This window comes from Cherax quadricarinatus, chromosome 60, assembly GCF_038502225.1.
Source record: "Cherax quadricarinatus isolate ZL_2023a chromosome 60, ASM3850222v1, whole genome shotgun sequence".
In the NCBI taxonomy this organism is placed as follows: Eukaryota; Metazoa; Arthropoda; class Malacostraca; order Decapoda; family Parastacidae; genus Cherax; species Cherax quadricarinatus.
Genome location: NC_091351.1, coordinates 22,115,783 through 22,143,071, shown reverse-complemented (window position 1 = coordinate 22,143,071; position 27,289 = coordinate 22,115,783). Strand labels below are relative to the sequence as shown.

At 40.9% G+C, this 27,289-nt stretch overlaps 1 protein-coding gene across 4 annotated transcripts in view; it reads left to right on the top strand.

Annotated features, from left to right (window-relative positions):
* Positions 1-27,289, top strand: part of LOC128694511 (glyoxylate/hydroxypyruvate reductase A-like) — a 451,562-nt gene that overhangs the window by 231,016 nt on the left and 193,257 nt on the right. For all 4 annotated transcript variants that reach the window (XM_070098029.1, XM_070098027.1, XM_070098028.1 and 1 more), the window contains 2 exons: positions 2,682-2,778; positions 24,577-24,862. In XM_070098029.1, the coding sequence (XP_069954130.1) occupies positions 2,682-2,778; positions 24,577-24,862 (383 nt within the window). The remainder of the gene's footprint in view (positions 1-2,681; positions 2,779-24,576; positions 24,863-27,289) is intronic.

The window sequence follows — 27,289 nt, the reverse complement described above, 5'->3', positions numbered from 1 at the left end:
GAAGTATTATTGTGTACTAGAACTGCTGTGCTCCTGGAAGTATTATTGTGTACTAAAACTGCTCTGGTGCTCGAAGTATTAATATGTACTAGAACTGCTTTACTGCTGGAAGTATTATTGTGTACTAGAACTGCTGTGCTGCTAGAAGTATTATTGTGCATGAGAAGTGCTGTGCTGCTGGAAGTATTAGTGTGTATGAGAACTACTGTGCTGCTGAAGTATTATTGTGTACTAAAACTGCTGTGCTGCTGGAAATATTATTGTATACTAGATCTGCTGTTAGGCTTGAATTATTATTGTGTATGAGAACTGCTCTCCTGATGGAAGTATTAGCGTGAATGAGAACTACGGTGCTGCTGAAGTATTATTGTGTACTAGAACTGCTGTCCTGATGGAAGCATTATTGTGTATGAGAACTGCTGTGCTGCTGGAAGTATTATTGTGTACTAGAACTGCTGTCCTGCTGGAAGAATTATTGTGTACTAGAATTGCTGTGCTGCTAAAAGTATTATTGTGTATTAGAACTGCTGTCCTGCTGAAAGAATTGTTGTGTATGAGAACTTCTCTCCTGCTGAAAGTATAATTGTGTACTAGAACTGCTCTGCTGCTGAAAGTATTAATATGTATGAGAACTGCTGTCCTTCTGGAAACATTATTGTGTATGAGAATTGCTGTCCTGCTGGAAGTATTATTGCGTACTAAAACTGTTGTCCAACTTTAAGTATTACTGAGTATGAGAACTACTGTCCTGCTGCAAATATTATTGAGGATGAGAGCTACTGTCCTGCTGGAAGTACTATTTTGTACAAGAAAGGTATAAAATACCGACAATATGAAAGTTAAGACACATGTGCAACATCTGGATATCTTTATTGTAGACGTTTCGCCATCCAGTGGCTTTATCAATACAGATTCTAGGACATAATAGGAAGACAGTAGAACTATATACAAAAGATGAGGTAATCAGTCCCTTGGCCTTGGAGTTAGTGTTCACAGCATCGTGGTGGATGCTGTGAACACTAACTCCAAGGCCGAGGGACTGATTACCTCATCTTTTGTATATAGTTCTACTGTCTTCCTATTATGTCCTAGAATCTGTATTCATAAAGCCACTGGATGGCGAAACGTCTACAATAAAGATATCCAGATGTTGCACATGTGTCTTAACTTTCATACTATTTTGTAATAGAACTGCTGTTCTGCTGGAAGTATTATTGTGTACTGGACCTGCTTTCCTGCTGGAACTATTATTGCATACTAGAATTGCTTTGCTGCTGGAAGTATTGTTGTGCATGAGAAATGCTGTGTTTATTGAAGTATTACTGTGTACTAGAACTGCGGTCCAGTGTAAAAATTATTGTATACTGAAACTGCTGTGCTGCTGGAAGTATTATTATGTACTAGAACTGGTATCCTGCTGGAGATATTATTGTATACTAGAACTGTGGTCCTGCTGGAAGAATTTTTGTGTACTAGAACTGGTGTGCTGCTGGAAGTATTATTGTATACTAAAACTGTGGTCCTGCTGGAAGAATTTTTGTGTACTAGAACTGCTGTGCTGCCGGAAGTATTATTGTATACTTGAACTGCTGCCCTGCTGGAAGCATTATTGTGTACTAAAACTGTTGTCCTGCTGGAAGTATTATTGTGTATAAGAACTGCTGTCCTGCTGGAAGTATTATTTTGTACTAGACTGCTGTCCTTCTGGAATTATTATTGTGTATGAGAACTGCTGTCCTGCTGGAAGCATTATTGTGTACTAAAACTGTTGTCCTGCTGGAAGTATTATTGTGTATAAGAACTGCTGTCCTGCTGGAAGTATTATTGTATACCAAAACTGCTGCCCTACTGGAAGCATTATTGTGTATGAGAACTGCTGTCTTGCTGGAAATATTGCTGTGTACTAGACCTGCTGTCTTGCTGGAAGTATTATTGTATACTAGAACTGCTGCACTGCTGGAAGTATTATTGTGTACTAGAACTGCTGTGCTTCTGAAAGTATTATTTTGCATTAGAACTGCTGTGCTGCTGGAAGTGTTATTGTGTACTAGAACTGCTGTCCTGCTGGAAGTATTTTTTGTACTGGAACTGCTGTCCTGCTGGAAGTATTATTGTGTATGAGAACTGCAGTGCTGATTGAAGTATTATTGTGTACTAGAACTGCTGTCCTGCTGGAAGTATTATTGTGTACTAGAACTGCTGTCCTGCTGGAAGTATTATTGTGTACTAGAACTGCTGTGTTGCTGTAAGTATTATTGTGCATGAGAGCTGCTGTACTGCTGGAAGTATTATTGTGTACTAGAACTGCTATCCTGCTGTAAGTATTATTGTGCATGAGAGCTGCTGTACTGCTGGAAGTATTATTGTGTACTAGAACTGCTATCCTGCTGTAAGTATTATAGTGCATGAGAGCTGCTGTACTGCTGGAAGTATTATTGTGTACTAGAACTGCTGTGCTGCTGTATTATTGCACATGAGAGCTGCTATCCTGCTGGAAATATTATTGTGCACTGGAACTGCTGTCCTGCTGGAAGTATTTAGGTGATAATATAAGGCTTATAAGATTCCTCTGTGTTCTTGAATTCTTAGGTTGTTGAATTTTAATTTTGTTATATTCAAAATAATGCAATAAAAAGATTATAATTTTTTGTGACACTTGCCTGTTTTTCATTTTTTCTCAGCTGAAAAGTGAATGGAAATATGCTGAAGTTATTAGATATCGGAGCCTGCAGGATTTGACAGTGGGTGTTCTAGGAATGGGAATCATTGGAAGAGAAGGTAAGTACGGATTTATTGAGGATTTCTCAATGATTCTGATCGTCTTTATAAATAATTTCTCATAAATTGTCATTTCTTCACGAAATATAAATGAATCAGTCTTGCAAGTGATAGAAAATATTAATGCCATAAATATACATGCAGCACATTTTTTTTTAAATATTAGGAAAATGTTGATAACTGTCAAAGACCCGCTACATACCTTGCTCAACCCTATACAGGCTGGCCCCGCTTGTACAGCAGGTTACCTTCTGTGATATTGCTGTAAAGTGAAAATTGCTGTAAAGTAAAACAGCTTTTTCTCTCTTACCCTATCATATATTGTGAACAACAGAGCTAGGCCTAAAAAATGCCTTTACAGTACACACATTACTTACCTTAAAATACTTTTGTCCTTAGCTTATAGCGAGTTTAAATAAATGAAGAATGGATATAACTGAAAACTGCTGCATTAACGACGTGCTATAAAGCGAAGTGCTCTAAAGCGAGGCCTGCTTATACTGCACAGTATATCAATATTACTCACACTGTGTTTGTTCACCGGGATAATAAACATTAAAGTTCTGCTAAGACTCTCAATGCACAGGATCGGTAGCAGTGAACTGCCGAAGGTTGTCATTGTTCACCTTGACTTTTTCTCTGGATAAATTATATAATTTTTTTAAAAGGTTGAGTAACAAAAAGAGACAATACCTTGACTGAAAGAACACATAAATAACTCCCACATAGGTGAGAGAAGCTTACCACGATGTTTCGGTCCGACTTGGACCATTTACAAAGTCACACTAACGAATGCGACTTCGTAAATGGCCCAAGTAGGACCGAAACGTCGTCGTAAGCTCCTCTCTCCTATTTGTGGGTTATTTGTGAAAAAGGTTGAGTAAATTTTATGACTTAGAACTATCCTTTCCTTCTTTAAATAGAACTTTATTTTCTCTAATTGCCATGGCAAGCGAACCGTAAAACCGAAGGCCGCTCCATAAGCCACTGGCCAGCTGGTTACTAGGAATACTTATACACCATAGGAAGGTTAGCATAGGCTAACAGACAAGCCTCCCACCAGCGTAGCCGTGACGAACTCTAGCTCAGGTCCCCTCAAAGCCGTCATCTTGACTCACGAAATCGTAATGACACGATTGCAAACAAACCTTACCACGGGTGGGAATAGAACCGCGGTCAGAGAGTCATAAAACTCCAGACCGACGCTGTGAAGGCTTACTCAGCCCTGTAACAACTTCAGACAGTATTACCAAGGCTGGCTCCTCCTCAGGAAAATTAATGAATAGAAAAAGAAATAATTCACAAAGATAAACACTTTATTATTTATTAATGCAAAGATAAAACACTGAAACATGAAAGTGTATCCTACTTTAAAGAAAAATGAAAAATGAATGAAAAATGACGTTTGAATTCAACGCTAATATATACAGTTATACTGGGGTGTCTGGTGGAGGTTGACACCGTCTTGTAGAAATTGTAGCCATTACTGATGATGTGGGGGGTCACAGGTGTTGGTGACAACCCAATGACTAGTTCTTCACAGAGTCTATAACCTTGAATAGTCAGTCCAGATGACAGGAAAGCATGTTCTTTACCACTACAAAGATGAAGGGTTGTTGTCTGCTGTCGCCTACAGTTAATCAGGTAGGTAGATCCAACATGTGTCGTCTCCGGACTTTTGCAAAAGTCCTTCTCCTTCAACACTTCTCGTTGGTTTGCAGGTGACCAGATCTGTCATTCCAAGCTGGGAAGAGAGACAGGTTACCCACTGCTTAAGAAATCACTCTCCATGATAAGTACCATACCTAAAAGACGTGGTGATTATCAAAACATCTAACATGGAGATCAAGGCTGAAAGGACTAAGCTTATTATTGGTCGAAAGTAAAGCTTTCTACCAATAAGTCCACTAGAATAGGAGCAGAGACTTTTACTTACAGTTGTGCTGGGAGCTGTGAGTCGAGTGATTACTGTTTGGACGGAGCCCCACACGTCACCTATCGGGATGGGGATAAAGGGGGAGAGGGGATAGCGGGAGCTAGGCTGACCCTACCTTAACAAGCAGCCAGCAATCAAACTATCGTCACCATATACTCGCTTGCTACTCTTATCTGTTGAACTTTTCCCTCACACTCCCCCATACCAAGACTTATAGTCAAGGAGTATAAGAAGAATAGGCGAGGAAAAAGTTCTAATACGTGGAAGTCGCGTAAGGCACCAAATCTACTGACTGTCGTGACTTAACCAGTCAGAGAAATAATTGGATGAACCGTTGATATACACAATATGGAACTTAAAAGCTTGGAGTCCACCTCAAGAGGCGACTGTTGGTTCCCTTAAGAGTTTCTAGGTACATCAAAGGTTTGTGATCCGTTTCTAAAATAAATTCTTTTCCCACTAAATAAAATTTAAGTTGGGAGATACCCCACGCAAGGGCCAAACATTCCTTTTCTATGGTGGAGTATCTCGTTTCTGCAGGAGGGAAGTTTTAGATTTAATAAATATACAGGAACTATGAGTGTGTATTTTGTGCAGCAAGCACCTGACACCTATTGCAAGAACTATACTTCTTTGTAACCTGTAAGTACATGCTTGGCCAAAAATAAGTGTGCTTGAGTTTATGCCACGTCTTACGATGAGCCAAGTGTTTGGTCACTGGCAAATCATGAGCCATTTGAAGAACAGTCTCTCGACATGGTTTAGGAACAACAAGGAGGGAATAATCTATCACTGAAGAATGAGATTTAAATACAGATTTATATAAGATACCATTAATATATTCAAACTTATGAGATACGTATCTCCCATGGATAACTTTGTTGTTAAAAGCTTGATTATGACAATCCCGAATTGAAGGGCAATTGCGCTGTATATTGACAAAGTCATCCTTGGACATAAAATCTGGGAAAATAAAAGGACTTACGGTGGGAGGAGAGGAGGTAGGAGAATCCAGGGTTACGGTCTGAGCCCTAGTCAAGATATTGAGAGTACCGGAGACAATACCCTTACTTTCACCTGACGAGTGGACAGGTGATCCTGCTACCTCACTATCGAGAGCAGTATCATCTGTTTCTACCCCCAAATGAACAGTACGAGACAATGTAGCTTCCGGTGCGGAATTGTTAAGGGGCTTATTTAACTTGCAAGGAGGAAGAGCTGGAAAACTTAGATCCACGGGTGGTGACGAAAGATCCGCCTCTGAAGGAAGAACGGCACCTTTAATGTTACCAACTATTATAGAACAAGCAATTGGGGCTAGTACCGCATTAGTCCAACCAGTGAACCATTTAGTTTTCAAGTAACAACACATTTTGTTGGGAAAGTATTTTCACGACCCAAGTAATCTGAAAGAATAGAGGACACACGAGAGGTTTTAAAGTAAGGGAACAGTTTGTCCGAAATTAAGATGCCCGTACATCCAGTGTCACGTAATATATCTGAGACTTTTATACCATTAACTGCTCCTGAACAGAAGGGTGCTTGGTTATTACCGTCAACAAAACATCTTCCAACTTTCTCTATTTTCTTGGAAGGACAATCTGGACGTTTATGTCCGATACCACCACACCGATGACATGTTGGTATAATAGCTGGTGACTGTTTCTACTGTAGGCTTCTTAATCTTTGGTTCAGGTGAATCATTGCCCTTAAGGTTCGATCCCTTTAGGTCTTTATAGGAATTGTGAGCCTCAGCATACAAGTCAGCGGCCTCAGCAACTTCCTCAGCTTTAATCAGGTTATGTTCTCTAATGAATGTTCGTATCTGGTGAGGAAGAGCTGTCAGGAACTGGTCAGCAACCATGAAGTCTCTAAGAGATTCATAACTGTGATCAATTCCTGAACTCTCTATCCAAAAGTCGAACAAACGAAAGAGTGTTACCTGTAACTGCTGAAAGTTTTGGCCAGGCTGTAAGGTGGCATACCTGAAATCTTACCTGTAAGAATTTGTGGTTTTTTGGTATGCTTCAAGGATTGCCTTCTTCAGTAGGTTATAATTACATATGATATCGTGCGACAAAGTTGCATAGATATTCAAAGCTGTACCAGAAAATAACATACCTAACCTGGTAGCCCAGGTGTCAGCAGGCCATTCACAGAGGGTAGCGGTATTTTCAAACCTGATAATGTATGAAGTGATGTCTTCCCCCTCTGTGAAGGGAGGTAAATTAGGTGTTGATATATGTGCACTAGCTGCATGATGTTCAATTACTCCTTCCTCTAATTGTTGTTGTGTAAGAGTTAACTTTTTATTCTCTAATTCAAGGCGAGCTTTTTCGAGCTCGCGATCTTTTTGTCTCTCTCGCAGTTCATTCTCTCTAGCTTTTTCCTCAACTTCTCTATCTTTTGCTCTTTCCTCAAGTTCTTTTAACCTAACTTGTTCCTCACGTACCTTAGCTCTCCCCTCACGATCAAACCATTCATCACAACTATCACGCACCTTTTTGTCTTCTCTCTCTCTTTCTAACTGTCTATCTTGGTTTTCTCTTTCAATTCGATCTCTCTCCTTTTTCTCCTCTCTTTCGATTCTCTTTTCTTTTTCTCCTCTCTTTCGATTCTCTCTCTCTCCTTTTTCTCCTCTCTTTCTCTTTCTAACTGTCTTTCTTCTATCTCAATTCTTTCCTTTTCCATTCTTTCCTGGATCTTAGCACTAATGAAAGCTTCTAAAATTTTTCCCATTATTCCTAACTTACTCTCAGTGTTCATCCAAAACTGGTATTCCTCCATACTTGCAAGAATAACTTAAACTACCAGGGGGAATTGAAACGGATATATCAAAGAAAACGGAGGGTTCAATTCCTGCTCCCCCTCAAACTGTAAATAAATCGGAGGGTTCGATCCCTGCTTCGATTAAACAGTATGTGTGAATTAAAAAGGAGGGTTCTATGCCGGCTCCGAGCAAACAGTAAGTAGAATGGGGTCCCTTGACCATCCAATCTTCTCACCAACAAAAAATCAAGAGTGTCCTACAACAGTTCTCTTGATATAATGAAGAGCTCAATGAAACAACTTGTCACTGGAAAATCTCCGGTCCCTAGAGTCTATTCCTCCAAATCGTTTCAAGCTCAAAAATGAAGGTGACAGAATTAACTAGTATACCCTGCCTGACTTGACTTACAATAAATTGAGACTATAACAATCACCTAATCTTTTAAATACCTGTAATGTAGTCCTACCATAGAGAATGATTACTTAAGGCTGGTTGTAACCGTCTGTGGTATTCAGCGTTGGAGTTTCAATGATAGATTCGAGATGGAGTCGAATCTTTATTCAGTAGAGTTGATCCTGGCAAGGTCGCCACTTGTGAAGGCTTACTCAGCCCTGTAACAACTTCAGACAGTATTACCAAGGGTGGCTCCTCCTCAGGAAAATTAATGAATAGAAAAAGAAATAATAATTCACAAAGATTATTATTTATTAATGCAAAAATAAAACATTGAAATATGAAAGTGTATCCTACTTGAAAGAAAAATGAAAAATGAAATGGAAAAATGACATTTGAATTCAACGCTAATATATACAGTTATACTGGGGTGTCTGGTTGAGGTTGACATCGTCTTGTAGAAATTGTAGCCATTACTGATGATGTGGGGGGTCACAGGTGTTGGTGACAACCCAACGGCTAGTTCTTCACAGAGTCTATAGCCTTGAATAGTCAGTCCAGATGACAGGAAAGCAGGTTCTTTACCACTACAAAGATGAAGGGTTGTTGTCTGCTGTCGCCTACAGTTAATCAGGTAGGTAGATCCAAAAGTGACGTCTCTGGACTTTTGCAAAAGTCCTTCTCCTTCAACACTTCTCTTTGGTTGGCAGGTGACCAGATCTGTCATTCCAAGCTGGAAAGAGAGACAGGTTACCCACTGCTTAAGAAATCACTCTCCATGATAAGTACCATACCTAAAAGACGTGGTGATTATCAAAACATCTAACATGGAGATCAATGCTGAGAGGACTAAGTTTATTATTGGTCAAAAGTGAAGCTTTCAACCAATAAGTCCACTAAATAACAAATAAGGCACAATACCGTGATTGGAACGATACACAAATAACCCGCACATAAAAGAGAGAAGCTTACGACGACGTTTCGGTCCGACTTGGACCATTGACAAAGTCACACTTTGTCAATGGTCCAAGTGACTTTGTCAATGGTCCAAGTCGGACCGAAACGTCGTCGTAAGCTTCTCTCTTTTATGTGCGGGTTATTTGTGTAATAAGTCCACTAGAATAGGAGCAGAGGCTTTTACTTACAGTTGTGCTGGGAGCTGTGAGTCGAGTGATTACTGTTTGGCCGGAGCCCCACACGTCACCTTTCGGGGTGGGGAGAAACGGGGGGAAGGGGATAGCGGGAGCTAGACTGACCCTACCTTTACAAGCAGCCGGCAGTCAAACTATTGTCACCATATACTCGCTTGCTACTTGTGAGGGAAAAGTTCAATAGATAGGAATAGAGAGGGAGTATATAGTAACAATAGTTTCATTGCTGGCTACTAGTTAAGGTAGGGTAAGTCAAGCTCCCGCTTTTTCCCACCTTTTTTCCCCCTCCCTGAAAGTGATAGTTTGACTGCTGGCTGCTTGTTAAGGTAGTGTCAGCCTAGCTCCTGCTATCCCTTCCCCTCCCTCTGCCCCCCCCCCCCGAAAGGTGACGTGTTGGGCTCTGGTCAAACAGTAAATCACTCGACTCACAGCTCCCAACACTATTGTAAGTACATGCCTGCCTTGTATTCTAGTGGATTTATTGGTTGAAAGCTTCACTTTTGATCAATAATAAAATTAGTCTTTTCAGCCTTGCTCTAAGCTAACTGTTGTAATAATCACCACATCTTTTGGGTATTGTACTTGCCATGGAGAGTGATTTTTAAGCAGTGGGTAACCTGTCTTATCTTTTCAGCTTGGATGACAGAGAGGGTCACCTGTCAATCAACGAGGAGAACAGGAGACGGACTAACGTCCTGGAGACGTCCCATTTTGGATTTAATTACCTGTGCACCTGTATGAAATTGCAGGACGTAACCCCTCATCATTGCAGCGATAAAGAACCTGCTTTCCTGTCATCGGGGGAGGATACTCAAGGCTCTGTCTACTGTGAAGAACTAGCCAGTGGGTCGTAACCAACACCTGCGACCCCCCCCCCCATCATCAGCAACGCCTACGATTTCAACAACATAGTGTCACCAACACCAGACACCTCTATATATATTAGCGTTGAATTCAGTTATCATTTATATTTTTCATTTTTCATTTTCTTTAATGTAGGATTAATATTTCATATTTAAGTGTTTTATATTTTAAATTTCTATATAATAAAGTGTTTATGTTTGTCTGTTATTATTTCTTTTTCTATTCACTAATTTTCCTGAGGAGGAGCCAGCCTTGGTAATACTGTCTGAAGTTGTTACAGGGCTGAGTAAGCCTTCACAAGTGGCGACCTTGCCAGGATCAACTCTACTGAGTCAAGATTCAACTCCATCTCGAATCTACCATTGGAACTTCAACGCCGCATACCACAGACGGTTACCACCAGCCATGAGTAATCATTCTCTATGGTAGGACTACAGTACAGGTATTTAAAAGATTTGGTGATTGTTATAGTCTCAATTTATTGTAAGTCAAGTCAGGCAGGATATAATATTTAATTCTGCCACTTAGAGCTTGAAACACTTTTGAGGATTAGACTCTAGGGACCCGAGATTTTCCATTGACAATTTGTTTCAATGAGCTCTTTATTATGTCAAGGGAACTGTCATAGGACACTCTTGATTTGTTGGTGAGAAGATTGGATGGTCAAATGACCCCATTCTACTTACTGTTTGCTCGGAGCCGGCATAGAACCCTTCGTTTTAATTAATACATATTGTTTAATTGAAGCAGGGATCGAGCCCTCTGGTTTATTTACAGTTTGAGCGGAGCTGGAATTGAACCCTCCGTTTTCTTTAATACCCGTTTCATTTCCCTTGATAGTTTAAGTTATTCTTGCAAGCATGGAGGAATACCAGTTTTGGATGAACGCTGGAAGTAAGTTAGGAATAACTGGGGAAAATTTAGAATCTTTCATTAGTGCTAAGCTCCAGGAAAGACTTGAAAGAGAGAGAATTGAGAGAGAAGAAAGACAGCTAGAAAGGGAAAGAGAAGAGAATAGGGAGAGAGAGAGAATCGAAAAAGAAGAGAAAAAGGAGAAAGAGAACCTTGAAAGGCACCTAAAATGGAGGAATATAGCAAATAATATTTTTGCAGTAATAACACCAGGAGGCAGCTCTGATGAAAACTCACACTCACGCGAGCTTTTAAATCTCTGCACAAAATTCAATTTAAACCAGCAAATAATAGAGCCTACTAGACTGGAGAATACACTAGACCTCATCTTCACTAACAATGATGATCTGATAAGAAATGTCACCATATCAAAAACAATATACTCAGATCACAACATAATTGAGGTTCAGTCATGTATGCGCGGAGCCCCAGACCGACATAATGAGATTAGTCACGAGGGAGCATTCACCAAATTCAACTTCAATAACAGAAACATAAAGTGGGACCAAGTAAACCAAGTCCTAACCGATATAAGCTGGGAAGATATACTAAGCAACACAGACCCCAACTTATGCCTAGAACAGATTAACTCGGTGGCACTCGATGTATGCACAAGGCTTATTCCTCTAAGAAAAAGGAGGAGTAGATGTAAAACAGAAAGAGACAGGCGCTCCCTTTACAGGCGACGGAAAAGAATAACAGAGCGGCTAAAAGAGGTCAATATATCTGAAATGCGTAGGGAGACACTGGTCAGAGAAATAGCAAGCATCGAACTTAAGCTAAAAGAATTCTTTAGGAGTCAGGAATCGCGGGAAGAACTAAAAGCCATAAATGAAATCGAAAGAAACCCAAAGTATTTCTTCTCCTATGCCAAATCAAAATCGAGAACAACGTCCAGTATTGGGCCCCTACTTAAACAAGATGGGTCCTACACAGATGACAGCAAGGAAATGAGTGAGCTACTCAAGTCCCAATATGACTCAATTTTTAGCAAGCCGCTAACCAGACTGAGAGTCGAAGGTCAAAATTAATTTTTTATGAGAGAGCCACAAAATTTGATTAACACAAACCTATCCGGTGTTATCCTGATGCCAAATGACTTCGAACAGGCGATAAATGACATGCCCATGCACTCTGCCCCAGGGCCAGACTCATGGAACTCTGTGTTCATCAAGAACTGCAAGAAGCCCCTATCACGAGCCTTTTCCATCCTATGGAGAGGGAGCATGGACACGGGGGTCGTCCCACAGTTACTAAAAACAACAGACATAGCCCCACTCCACAAAGGGGGCAGTAAAGCAACAGCAAAGAACTACAGACCAATAGCACTAACATCCCATATCATAAAAATCTTTGAAAGGGTCCTAAGAAGCAAGATCACCACCCATCTAGAAACCCATCAGTTACACAACCCAGGGCAACATGGGTTTAGAACAGGTCGCTCCTGTCTGTCTCAACTATTGGATCACTACGACAAGGTCCTAAATGCACTAGAAGACAAAAAGAATGCAGATGTAATATATACAGACTTTGCAAAAGCCTTCGACAAGTGTGACCATGGCGTAATAGCGCACAAAATGCGTGCTAAAGGAATAACAGGAAAAGTCGGTCGATGGATCTATAATTTCCTCACTAACAGAACACAGAGAGTAGTCGTCAACAGAGTAAAGTCCGAGGCAGCTACGGTGAAAAGCTCTGTTCCACAAGGCACAGTACTCGCTCCCATCTTGTTCCTCATCCTCATATCCGACATAGACAAGGATGTCAGCCACAGCACCATGTCTTCCTTTGCAGATGACACCCGAATCTGCATGACAGTGTCTTCCATTGCAGACACTGCAAAGCTCCAGGCGGACATCAACCAAATCTTTCAGTGGGCTGCAGAAAACAATATGAAGTTCAACGATGAGAAATTTCAATTACTCAGATATGATAAACATGAGGAAATTAAATCTTCATCAGAGTACAAAACAAATTCTGGCCACAAAATAGAGCGAAACACCAACGTCAAAGACCTGGGAGTGATCATGTCGGAGGATCTCACCTTCAAGGACCATAACATTGTATCAATCGCATCTGCTAGAAAAATGACAGGATGGATAATGAGAACCTTCAAAACTAGGGAGGCAAAGCCCATGATGACACTCTTCAGGTCACTTGTTCTATCTAGGCTGGAATATTGCTGCACACTAACAGCACCTTTCAAGGCAGGTGAAATTGCCGACCTAGAAAATGTACAGAGAACTTTCACGGCGCGCATATCGGAGATAAAACACCTCAATTATTGGGAGCGCTTGAGGTTCCTAAACCTGTATTCCCTGGAACGCAGGAGGGAGAGATACATGATTATATACACCTGGAAAATCCTAGAGGGACTAGTACCGAACTTGCACACGAAAATCACTCACTACGAAAGCAAAAGACTTGGCAGACGATGCAACATCCCCCCAATGAAAAGCAGGGGTGTCACTAGCACGTTAAGAGACCATACAATAAGTGTCAGGGGCCCGAGACTGTTCAACTGCCTCCCAGCACACATAAGGGGGATTATCAACAGACCCCTGGCAGTCTTCAAGCTGGTACTAGACAAGCACCTAAAGTCAGTTCCGGATCAGCCGGGCTGTGGCTCGTACGTTGGTTTGCGTGCAGCCAGCAGCAACAGCCTGGTAGATCAGGCTCTGATCCACCAGGAGGCCTGGTCACAGACCGGGCCGCGGGGGCGTTGACCCCCGGAACTCTCTCCAGGTAAACTCCAGGTAAAGACAGGAGAAAAGAGAGAGAGAGAGAGAGAATTGAGAGAGAAATCCGCGAAAGACAGTTAGAAAGAGAGCGAGAAGACCAAAAAAGAGCGTGATAGACTTGATCTAGAGGAAAGAGCTAGAGAACGTGAGGAACAAGCTAAGATACGTGAAGAACAAGTTAAATTAAGAGAACTTGAGGAAAGAGAAAAGGATCGCGAGCTCGAAAAATCTCGCCTTGAATTAGAGAATAAAAAGTTAACTTTTACACAACAACAATTACAGGAAGGAGTAATGGAACAACGTGCAGTCAGTGCACATATTCCAACACCTAATTTACATCCCTTCACAGAGGGGGAAGACATAACTTCTTACATTATCAGGTTTGAAAGTACCGCTACCCTCTGTGAATGGCCTGCTGACACATGGGCTACTAGGTTAGGAATGTTATTTTCTGGTACTGCTTTGAATATCTATGCTACTTTGTCACAGGATATCATATGTAATTATAACCTACTGAAGAAGGCAATCCTTAAAGCATACCAAAAAACCACTAATTATTACAGGAAAGATTTCAGGTATGCCACCTTACGGCCTGGCCAGAACTTTCAGCAGTTACAGGTAACACTCTTTCGTTTGTTCGACTTTTGGACAGATAGTTCAGGAATTGATCACAGTTATGAATCTCTTAGAGACTTCATGGTTGCTGACCAGTTCCTGACAGCTCTTCCCCATCAGATACGAACATTCATCAGAGAACGTAACCTGATTAAAGCTGAGGAAGTTGCTGAGGCTGCTGACCTGTATGCTGAGGCTCACAATTTCTATAAAGACCTAAAGGGATCGAACCCTAAGGGCAAGGGTTCATCAGACCTTAAGAAATCAAAGCCTCTAGTGGAAAGTAAAATGACTTCTTTTATTCCTGTTTGTCATTTGTGTGGTGATAAGGGACATAAACGTCCAGATTGTCCTTCTAAGAAGGTCCAAAAAGTTGGAAGATGTTTTAAAGACTGTAATGACCAAGCACCCTTCTGTTCAGGAACAGTTAATGGACTTAATGTATCTACCGTTTACCGAGACACTGGATGCGCATGTATAGTCATTTCTGATAAGCTGTTCCCTAATCTTAAAGAAACTCATTCCTCTGCTATACTTTCAGACTACTTGGGCCGTACGGACACTTTTCCTACCATCCGTTGTTACATTAGGTCTAAATGGTTCACAGGTTGGTCTGAAGCCGTACTAGCTCCCATCACTTCTTGCTCCGTACTAATAGGTAATGTAAAAGGTGCCATTCTTCCTTCTGAGGTTGACCTTTCATCACCAAAGATGGACATAGGTGTTTCAGATCCTCTTCCTGTAGAGTAGGAGAAGCCCCTCGAAAGTTCAGATGAGACAATGTCTCGTGAGATTCATGTGGGATTAAAAACCAGTGATGCTACACTCGAAAGCGAGGTAGTAGGATCACCGGTTCACTTGTTAGATGAAAGTGAAGATATGACCTCCGATACCATAAATGTCTTGACTAGGGCTCAGACCAAAGCCCATGCTTCCCCTACTGTCCATCCTTTGATTTTCCCTGACTTTAAGCCTTTAGACATATCGAAGGACTCCTTTGTCAAGTTACAACGTAATTGCCCTTCTCTTCAGAATTGCCATAATGCCGCTAAACAAAATCAAGTTATCCAAAGGAAAAACTTTTCATATAAATTTGAATATATAAAAGGTATCTTGTACAAGTCAGTATTCAAATTAAATTCAGATGAGACAGACTATTCCATCTTAGTTGTTCCAAGTCAATGCAGAGAGACTGTTCTTAAAATGGCTCATGACCTGCCAGTGGCCGGACATTTCTCGCACCGTAAAACTTTAAATAAAATTAGGGAAACCTATTTTTGGCCTAAAATGTCCTCAGATGTCACTACTTATTGTAGATCGTGTAAAGTTTGCCAACTGTCATCCTCCCGAGGTACCAGGCGAGTACCTGTGGTCAAAATGCCAATCTTTACGGTACCGTTTGAAAGAGTAGCTATTGACATCGTTGGTCCTTTATCTCCACTTTCATCTGGGGGACATAGATATATATTAACATTAGTTGATTATGCTTCGAGTTTCCCTGAAGCCGTTCCCTTATTAAAGACCATAACCACTACAGAGGTGGCTGAAGCCCTTTTGTCCATATTCTCCAGAGTGGGCATCCTTGAGAAATTTTGTCTGACCGTGGGACACAATTCACATCTGACTTAATGCAACATCTCTACCAACTTTTGGGAGTGAAGCCTCTCTTCACCACACCCTATCATCCCAGCTGTAATGGGAGGATTGAGCGCCAGCATTCGATTCTCTAGTCCATTTTAAGGAAACTTTGCTCCCTTAAACCTAAGGAGTGGCATCGTTATCAACCCTGTGCTTTGTTTGCCATGAGGGAAGTTCCCAGTGACTCTTTGGGGTTTTCACCTTTTGAACTTCTCTATGGTAGACAGGCCAGAGGCCCATTGTCCATCCTTCATGACTTATGGACTAATGAGGAGGTAAATGCTGAGGTTCAGTCTTCTTACCAGTTTCTCCTTGACCTTAGATCCAAACTTAAGGAGACCTCTGACATAGTTTCGAAAAACCTAAGCTTGTCAATAGACCAGTACAAAACCTATTTTGATTCCAAAAGTCAGAGGAGAAGTTTTAAAGTAGGAGATGAAGTTCTTGTACTTTTGCCTATCAAGTCAAATAAATTATTAGTAGCATGGAAAGGTCCATATAAAGTATTAAAAATTTGTGGGAAAGTTGACTACCTCATAGAAGTCAAGGGGAAACCTAAGCTTTATCATATCAACATCCTTAAGAAATATTACCGAAGAAATTCGGTTAACTGCCTTAATAACTTTGACTTAGTTTTTCCACACGAACTTGATAAAACAAGTGAAGAATGTAAAGTGTGCGTAATTGACACCTCTAACTTAGACTATGATGAAGAACTACATGATTTGGTGACTCTGGACCACTCGGACGCAACCAACATTAATATTAATGAATCTTTGGATGACCATAAGAGACATGAACTACTTCAATGTGTGAGTAACTTTTCAGACGTCTTTACTGATATTCCAGGTGTTACCTCCACCGTAGTCCATAAGATTCACTTATTGACGGACAATTCTATCAAACGGAAATTATACCCAGTTCCAGTTCACCTTAGGGATGCATTTGACCGAGAGGTAGACAAATTATTAAAACTAAAGATCATTGAACCTTCAGTATCAGCATATTGCTCACCAGTAGTCATGGTTAAGAAGGAGGATAATTCATATAGACTTGCTATTGACTTCAGAGGCCTTAATGCTATAACTCGGTGGGATGCTGAGCCTATGCCCTTAATAGATAGCGATCTACACAAATTTTATGACGCTTCCTTCTTTTCAGAGATTGATATTGCACAGGCATATCATCAAGTAATGTTAGATCTTTCTTCTAAGCAGTACACCGCTTTTCCTACACACCAAGGACTGATGCAATATAGAACTATGCCCTTCGGTTTGGTAACTGCCTGTGCTACCTACGTGAGACTGATGAGAAAGGTCTTGGGTAATATGCCAAATGTTTCAGTTTATTTTGATAACATTTACGTAATGACATCCACGTGGGGCGAACATATCCAAACATTAACATCAGTTTTGCGTAGGTTACGCTCACATGGCCTCACTGCCAAGCCGAAGAAATGCTTCCTTGGGTATAACAAGATTAGATATCTTGGACTGATACTTTCTAATAACTCTCTGCAGCCTCTCCCCAGTAAGATCAAAGCTTTATTAGAATTTAAATTCCCCAAAACCAAGAAGCTCATGCATAGTTTTCTTGGTTCTGTAAATTTTTATGCACGGTTTATCCCGAACCTTACTGATCTTACAGGCATCTTATCCGACTTCCTTAAAAAGTCTGTGAAGGAACCTCTTGAACTTTCCGACGTAGCTCAGGAAAAGTTTAATGAGATTAAAAGTATCTTTTCGACAGACCCTATACTTAAGATTCCAGATATTAATAAAGCATTTTGTTTAAGAACTGATGCCTCCAATACTGGCTTAGGTGCGGTGTTACTACAATACCATGATGGTACTCCCTTCCCTGTATGCTTCCTAAGCCGGAAACTCCTTCCCGCAGAAACAAGATACTCCACAATAGAAAAGGAATGTTTAGCCCTTGTGTGGGGTATCTCCAAACTTAAATTTTATTTGCTGGGAAAAGAATTCATTTTAGAAACGGACCACAAACCTTTGATATACCTAGAAACTTTTAAGGGAACCAACAGTCGCCTCTTGAGGTGGACATTGGCACTCCAGGCTTTTAAGTTCCATATTGTGTATGTCAATGGTTCATCCAATTATTTCTCTGACTGGTTAAGTCGTGACAGTCAGTAGAAGATTTGTTGCCTTACACGACTTCCACATGTTAGAACTTTTTCCTTGCCTATTCTTCTTATACTCCTTGACTATAAGTCATGGTATGGGGGAGTGTGAGGGAAAAGTTCAATAGATAGGAATAGAGAGGGAGTATATAGTAACAATAGTTTCATTGCTGGCTACTAGTTAAGGTAGGGTAAGTCAAGCTCTTGCCTTTCTTCCCCCTCCCCGAAAGTGATAGTTTCATTGCCGGCTACTAGTTAAGGTAGGGTAAGTCAAGCTCCCGCTTTTTCCCGCCTTTTTTCCCCCTCCCTGAAAGTGATAGTTTGACTGCCGGCTGCTTGTTAAGGTAGTGTCAGTCTAGCTCCCGCTATCCCTTCCCCTCCCTCTCCCCCCCCCGAAAGGTGACGTGTTTGGCTCTGGTCAAACAGTAAATCACTCGTCTCACAGCTCCCAACACTACTGTAAGTACATGCCTGCCTTGTATTCTAGTGGATTTATTGGTTGAAAGCTTCACTTTTGATCATTAATAAAATTAGTCTTTTCAGCCTTGCTCTAAGCTAACTGTTGTAATAATCACCACATCTTTTGGGTATTGTACTTGCCATGGAGAGTGATTTTTAAGCAGTGGGTAACCTGTCTATCTTTTCAGCTTGGATGACAGAGAGGGTCACCTGTCAATCAACGAGGAGAACAGGAGACGGGCTAACGTCCTGGAGACGTCCCATTTTGGATTTAATTACCTGTGCACCTGTATGAAATTGCAGGACGTAACTCCTCATCATTGCAGCGGTAAAGAACCTGCTTTCCTGTCATCGGGGAAGGATACTCAAGGCTCTATCTACTGTGAAGAACTAGCCAGTGGGTCGTAACCAACACCTGCGACCCCCCCCCATCATCAACAACGGCTATGATTTCAACAACATAGTGTCACCAACACCAGACACCTCTATATATATTAGCGTTGAATTCAGTTATCATTTATATTTTTCATTTTTCATTTTCTTTAATGTAGGATTAATATTTCATATTTAAGTGTTTTATATTTTAAATTTCTATATAATAAAGTGTTTATGTTTGTCTGTTATTATTTCTTTTTCTATTCACTAATTTTCCTGAGGAGGAGCCAGCCTTGGTAATACTGTCTGAAGTTTTTACAGGGCTGAGTAAGCCTTCACACTACTCCTATCTGTTGAACTTTTCCCTCACAGACGCATTAGCCACTGGCGGGAGATTCATCTGTAAAAACTTGCATTGTTAGTCACAGTGGTGCCTATGCTAACCTTCCTATGGTGTAGAAATATACCTAGTTGGATGACTCTTATTGTGGCTAGCTGGTCCAGTGGGTAACGCGATGGTCTGGAGTTTTAAGCTCACTGACCCAGGTTTTATTCCAGCCCGTGGTATGGTTTATTTCCAAGCGTGCCATTACTATAAGAACATAAGAACATAAGAAAGGAGGAACACTGCAGGAGGCCTGTTGGCCCATACTAGGCAGGTCCTTTACAATTCATCCCACTAACAAAACATTTGCCTAACCCAATTTTCAATGCCACCCAAGAAATAAGCTCTGATGTGAAAGTCCCACTCAAATCCAACCCCTCCCACTCATGTACTTATCCAACCTAAATTTGAAACTCCCCAAAGTCCCAGCCTCAATAACCCAACTAGGTAGACTGTTCCACTCATCAACTACCCTATTTCCAAACCAATACTTTCCTATGTCCTTTCTAAATCTAAACTTATCTAATTTAAATCCATTACTGCGGGTTCTCTCTTGGAGAGACATCCTCAAGACCTTATTAATATCCCCTTTATTAATACCTATCTTCCACTTATACACTTCGATCAGGTCTCCCCTCATTCTTCGTCTAACAAGTGAATGTAACTTAAGAGTCTTCAATCTTTCTTCATAAGGAAGATTTCTAATGCTATGCATTAATTTAGTCATCCTACACTGAATGTTTTCTAACGAATTTATGTCCATTCTGTAATATGGAGACCAGAACTGAGCTGCATAATCTAGGTGAGGCCTTACTAATGATGTATAAAGCTGCAGTATGACCTCTGGACTTCTGTTGCATACACTTCTTGATATAAATCCCAGTAATCTATTTGCCTTATTACGTACGCTTAGGCATTGCTGTCTTGGTTTAAGGTTGCTGCTCACCATAACCCCCAAGTCCTTTTCGCAATCTGTATGGCTAAGTTCTACATCATTTAACTTATAAGTACTAGGGTTATGGGCACTCCCAAGCTTCAGAACCTTGCATTTATCTACATTGAACTGCATCTGCCACTTTTCTGACCAAGAATAGAGTTTCTTTAAATCCTCCTGAAGTTCCATAACATCTACGTTTGAATCAATTATCCTACCTATCTTTGTGTCATCGGCGAATTTGCTCATATCACTAGTAATTCCCTCATCAAGATCATCGATATATATTATAAACAACAACGGGCCCAAGACTGATCCCTGTGGAACGCCACTTGTTACAGATCCCCACTCGGATTTAACCCCATTTATGGACACTCTCTGCTTCCTGTCAGTGAGCCATGACTAGATCCACGAGAGCGCTTTTCCCCCAATGCCATGAGCTGCCGCTTTCTTTAACAGTCTATGGTGCGGAACTCTATCAAAAGCCTTACTAGAATCTAAGTAAATAATATAAAAATCTTTATCGTGGTCAACAGCCTCAAAAGCTTTACTGAAGAAAGTTAATAAATTAGTTAGACAAGACCGGCCTCTTGTGAATCCATGCTGAGTATCATTAATCAAGCTATGCTTATCGAGATGGCTTCTTATAATCTTAGCTATAATTGACTCTAGTAATTTGCCTACAATTGAGGTCAGGCTTATTGGGCGGTAATTTGACGGTAACGACTTGTCCCCTGTTTTAAAAATAGGAATTACATTAGCCATCTTCCACATATCAGACACTACACCTGTTTGAAGAGATAAATTAAAAATATTAGTTAATGGTTCACAGAGTTCCATTTTGCATTCCTTAAGAACCCTTGAAAAAACCTCATCAGGACCCGGCGACTTATTTTGCTTCAGTCTGTCTATCTGCTTCACAACCATTTCACTAGTGACTGTGATGTTACATAATTTATCTTCTTCTAGCCCACTATAAAAATTAATTACTGGAATATTGTTAGTGTCTTCCTGTGTAAAAACTGAGAGAAAATAATTATTAAAAATCGAGCACATTTCATTGTCTTTGTCAGTAAGGTGCCCATAGTTATTCTTAAGGGGACCTATCTTATCTCTAACTTTTGTTCTATAGACCTGGAAAAAACTTTTTGGGTTAGTTTTAGAATCCCTAGCAACTTTAATTTCATAGTCCCTTTTAGCTTTTCTTATCCCCTTTTTAATGTCCCTCTTAATGTCAATATACTGATTCATAAGATGACCATCACCTCTTTTGATACGCCTATAAATTCCTTTCTTATGCCCTAGTAGATATTTGAGCCTATTATTCATCCATTTTTGGTCATTTCTATTTGATCTAATTTCTTTATATGGGATAAACGTTCTTTGAGCAGCATGTATAGTGTTCAGAAAACTGTCATATTATCTCACTTCGTTACCCCAGTCAACAGATGATAAGTGTTCTCTAAGCCCATCGTAATCTGCTAAGCAAAAATTTGGGACTGTTACTGAGTTATCGCTACTATCGTACTTCCATTCAATGCTAAATGTAATTGATTTGTGGTCGCTAGCACCCAGTTCCTCTGACATTTCTAAATTATTAACAAGGGATTCATTGTTTGCCAGAACTAAGTCAAGCAGGTTATTTCCCCTTGTAGGTTCTGTCACAAACTGCTTCAAAAAACAATCCTGAACTACTTCTAAGAAGTCGTATGATTCTAAATTCCCAGTCAAGAAATTCCAATCAATATGACTAAAGTTAAAGTCTCCTAGAATTACTACATTATCGTGCCTTGTGGCCTTAACAATTTCCTCCCATAGTAGTCTCCCTTGGTCCCTATCTAAGTTTGGAGGACGGTATATCACGCCTAAAATCAGTTTTTCATGCCCCTCTGAAAATTATATCCAAACAGACTCTGTATGTGTTACTTCAGACTTAATACCCGTTTTTATGCAACATTTCAAGCGATCTCGGACATGCAATGAAACCCCACGCCCCTTCCCGATACTTCTGTCTACTTGGAACAATTTAAAACCCTGAATATGACATTCCGCAGGCATATCCCGACTTTTTGAATTAAACCACGTCTCAGTTAAGGCAAATACATCAATGTTACCTGCACTAGCAACTAATCTCAACTCATCCATCTTATTCCTAGCACTACGGCAATTAGCATAATAAACATTGAAAGACTCTCCTTTCTCTTTACCCTTCCTGCTCATTTCTGTTTTTTCTACTAAACCTATTACTGTCCTTATCACCCAAAGTCTCTGGCTTTTCAATATCTACCTCGTTCTGCTTATTACTAGTCCCCCTAGAACTCGTAATATTACTACACTGGGACTTCACTGTTTTCCTGCCAAAACCCATACCACTAACTATTCCTAGTTTAAAGTCCTAACTGCTCCCTCCACTCCAGTTGCCAGTGCTACCACCCCAGACCTAGATAAGTGAACCCCATCCCTGTCGTACATGTCACTTCTGCCATAGAAGAGGTCCCAGTTGTCAATGAATGTTACTGCATTTTCCTTACAGTATTTGTCCAGCCAGCAATTGACACCAATTGCCCTGGACAACCATTCATTTCCAACTCCTCTCCTTGGCAAAATACCACATATGACAGGGTTCCCACCCTTACTCCTAATTATTTCTATTGCTGACCTATACCTGCTAATCAGGTCTTCACTCCTACGTCTGCCAACATCGTTGCCTCCAGCACTGAGACAGATAATAGGATTGCTCCCATTACCTCTCATGATGTCATCCAGACAGCTAACAATATCCTCCATCCCAGCCCCAGGAAAGCAAACTCTCTGTCTCCTACTCCTGTCCTTCAAGCAGAATGCCCTATCCATATACCTAAATTGGCTATCCCCAACAACAACAATATTCTTACCTTCCTTAATGTCGTTCATTGTGACGTTCCCAGTAGTCGACTCACATTCGTCGGGTAGCACTGAGAATGTATTAGATGTTTCCACAACAGTTTCCACGGCAGTCTCTTTCTTCTTCATCGTTTCTATCTTTCCATTCGTCTTCTTGATTGTCAACTTCGTTCCCTGCTATCTAGCCACTGACCAGTTTCCCTTCTTGACCTGAGGACTCAAAACAGGAGGACTACTACGAATCTTCTTGTTTTCCTCGGTCAGTCGCCGAATCTCCAACTTCGCTATCCTCAATTCTTCCTTAAGCTGTTGGTAAAGTTGCTCGATGGAGAGCATCTTGCTTCAATTCGTAGAGAGCGCGCAAACAGGTCTTCACAGAGCTAAGTACCCATCAACACTGCGCAAAAGACAACTCAATCAGAAGCTACTGCGCAGCACGTCCGCACGGCCCAATAGCGATGCGAGTCATTATCGTGAGTCATTATCCAGAGGGGTTGTTGAGATAGTTCAGACATTTAGAGAGGATGGAACAAAATAGAATGAGAGTGTATAAACTTGTAGTGGAAGGAAGACAGTGTAGGGGTTGGCCTAGGAAAGGTTGAAGGGAAGCTTTGTGATGGGCTCGAACTTCCAGCAAGCCGGCGTGAGTGTGTTAGATAGGAGCAGGTACAGACAATTGGTTTTTATGACTTGACGTTGGAGTAAGAAACATTTATGAAGGGATTCAGGGAAACCAGGAAGCCGACTTGAGTCCTGGAAGTGGAAAGTACAGTACCTGCACTCTGAAGGAGAGGTATTGATAAGTTTCAGTTTTATAACTGTAGTGTAGGCACACCTCTGTTAAGACAGTGATAGAGTGAATGACGATTAAAGTGTTTCTTTTTTTCCATGTCTCCCTTCCTTGGTGGGAAACGGCCGATGTGTTAATGAAATAATAATAAAATTGTTGGCTGCCATATAAATCACTACATAAGAAATATATACAGATAAATGATAAAGGTCTTCAAGGAGGAAATAATTTTTTTTTACAATATATAACTTGTAAGTCAGGTTATAATGTTTACTGTAACATCGCGCGCCACGAGGGTCACTCATCCATTAAAACTCTTCACATGTATGTATCACTATTACAACCCAGGAGTCCCAAAGGCCTGTTATCCTGGGTGTAAAGGGAGCATAATAAACACAGCAGAAAAACTTTTGACTTGTATTATCCTTCACCAATTTAGAACAGAAGTATGTACACTATATACACTATGTTCAACAATAGGTATTAATGCACTACACGGTAAGCAAGGCAGAATAGAAGACACCAGAGAGCAGACCGTGCTTCAACCAGCTCTAGAATGGGAATGACAAGGGCAGACAGGACAGTGGTACCCACAACACCTCTGCAATTGCCAAAACCATCTTCTCATTGGCTGGAACCTGGGTACTGATTGAACGACGGGGCCCCATCATCAAGCCTAGTCCCTGGTTCGCTGGTTGGGGGAGATAGCCTGTCAATGAGGGTGTGTAGATGCGCCGAATAAAGGTAACGTACTCTCTGCATGCAACACACAAAAGTCGTAAATATATTTACCTTTCCTTATTTTCTTTCAGTGCCAAAATATTTGAAGGCCTTCAATTCTACTGTCCACGCTTATACCCGCACTGCACCTTCAGTGGCTGATACCTGCACTGCACCTTCAGTGGCTGGTACCTGCACTGCACCTTCAGTGGCTGATACCTGCATTGCACCTTCAGTGGCTGATACCTGCACTGCACCTTCAGTGGCTGATACCTGCACTGCACCTTCAGTGGCTGATACCTGCACTGCACCTTCTGTGGCTGATACCTGCACTGCACCTTCTGTGGAAAGCAAATCAAATTACGTAGACAAATACTGGTAAGATTTTGAGAGTTTTAAATAACCACAAGATTTCCGTCCATAAGAAAGGTAAAAAGTACTTAATAGAGGAGACATAATGGCGATGTTTGAGTCTGACACAAACACTGACAAGTCTCACTAAAGCAAGAAGGAAAGATCAAAATGTATACAAGAGGGAGAGCAGGAAGAAGGAAAACGTAATGATGGAGGAAGTAGAGGTGGTGGTAGTAGTAGTAGTAGTAGTAGTAGTAGTAGTAGTAGTAGTAGTAGTAAAGTAGTAGCGGTGGTGGTGCTAGTAGTAGCGATGGTGGTGCTAGTAGTGATGGTGCTAGTAATAGAGGTGGTGGTTTTCGGTCTTTGCCTTGCCACTTCACCTAGTCCTCGTACTGGCACTGATCTGATTAGTGTCTTAGATTTCTTTCACAAGTATCACTCAGAATATTCCTGTCTTGTTAGAGCTCACAGTCATCCTATTAACAGAACCTCTGCCAAAACTGGCTACGCTGCTACTAGCCTTCACAGTCGCCGTCTCGTCAACACATTCCTTATACACAACATGCATAGCATGAATGTTGTGTATAAGGAATGTCCTGGTTTTGGTTCTGTTGATGCCTTCTTTTCTCATTACGTTGTCAAATACTCTAAACTTCAGAACACTCGTGACTTGATTTGGTTTTTGCTTCCTCTCTTTACCTCTTCACCTCTTCACCTTTCCTGTGATTTCATTGCCTTTATTGTCCATTACCTTGGTGGGTTCTGTCCTCCTGGGATGTCTTATGGACTACTACCACCATTACTGTTACTACTACTAATGCTTCACTTCTACTACAATCTCTGCCATTTTTTCCCTAGTTTTCCACAATTACTGCTGTGACTTGTCTGTAGTCCACGTTGGACCGAAACAACTATTTCCAGATTATTTGTGTATATTTCCAAATACGGCAAAATGCCTTTTTATTATTTAGGAGACAAACTTCATGCTGGACTAAAGACTGGTCGTAGGAAACAAAGAATAATAATAAAAGGAGAAGTATCTGCCTGGCTGGTCGTAAAGAGCGGAGATCCTCAGGAACTGGTCCTCACTCAATTTTTTGTGGATGACATCAAACTGGCGAAAAATGGAGCCTCCAAGAAGGCTGATCATTCAGACAACTGGATATATTGGCGATGAGATCGGAGATATGGAATATGAATTTCAATGATGACAAGGGTAAAGTAATGTATATTGGACATGAGGTTCTCAAACATTAATACAAAATGCTTGAAAAAAAATAAGCGCAATAACAAATTAAAAAACATTGTAGTAACCAAAAATAATAACCAGGAAAATACTAAAGAAATTTTATCATATTACAGCAAAGCCAAGTGAATTTTAAGTTTAATTACAGAAAAACAAAACATTGGAATGCATATTGACTCTCTGTAATAAACTTGTTACACCACTTCTTAAATATACTGTCAGTTTTGGTCTCTACTGTAAATACCGGATATAAACTAGAGAAGGCACAGAGAAGACCTACCCCGTGTGTTCCCTCTCTATGAAACAAACTATATAAAGAAAAATACAGAACTTTGAATTTTTTTCTCCATGTAAATAACGAATACGAAGAGATCACATTCTAACCTTCAGCACAATGAATGACTGCAATACACCAAACACTCAATCAGAAGCGCAAAATAGCAATTACAAGCAATGAAATGAAACTACGAAGCAAGAACCTACGTGAACATGTGCAATTTTTTTTCAGTGGAATTATACCATATTCAGATAATTTACCGGCAGTACCTGTGAGAGTATCAGCTACAGTTCAGATATTTATGATCCAACTGGCTAAGCACTTTCCAAACTTTTCGATTTAAGTCAATACTTTGCCGGGGCAAATTGTCACCAATACTCCAAGACTAGCAGTTAACAATGAGTTACACATGTTGACGATAATATTAATGGTAAAAGTTGAGGCAGTATTGATGGTAGGATAGTCGCAGCTGGGAAGACCATCAACATTGATGGTAGGGTAGTCGCAGCTGGGAAGACCATCAACATTGATGGTAGGGTAGTCGCAGCTGGGAAGACCATCAACATTGATGGTAGGGTAGTCGCAGCTGGGAAGACCATCAACATTGATGGTAGGGTAGTCGCAGCTGGGAAGACCGTCAACATTGATGGTAGGGTAGTCGCAGCTGGGAAGACCGTCAACATTGATGGTAGGGTAGTCGCAGCTGGGAAGACCGTCAACATTGATGGTAGGGTAGTCGCAGCTGGGAAGACCATCAACATTGATGGTAGGGTAGTCGCAGCTGGGAAGACCATCAACATTGATGGTAGGGTAGTCGCAGCTGGGAAGACCGTCAACATTGATGGTAGGGTAGTCGCAGCTGGGAAGGCCGTCAACATTGATGGTAGGGTAGTCGCAGCTGGGAAGACCGTCAACATTGATGGTAGGG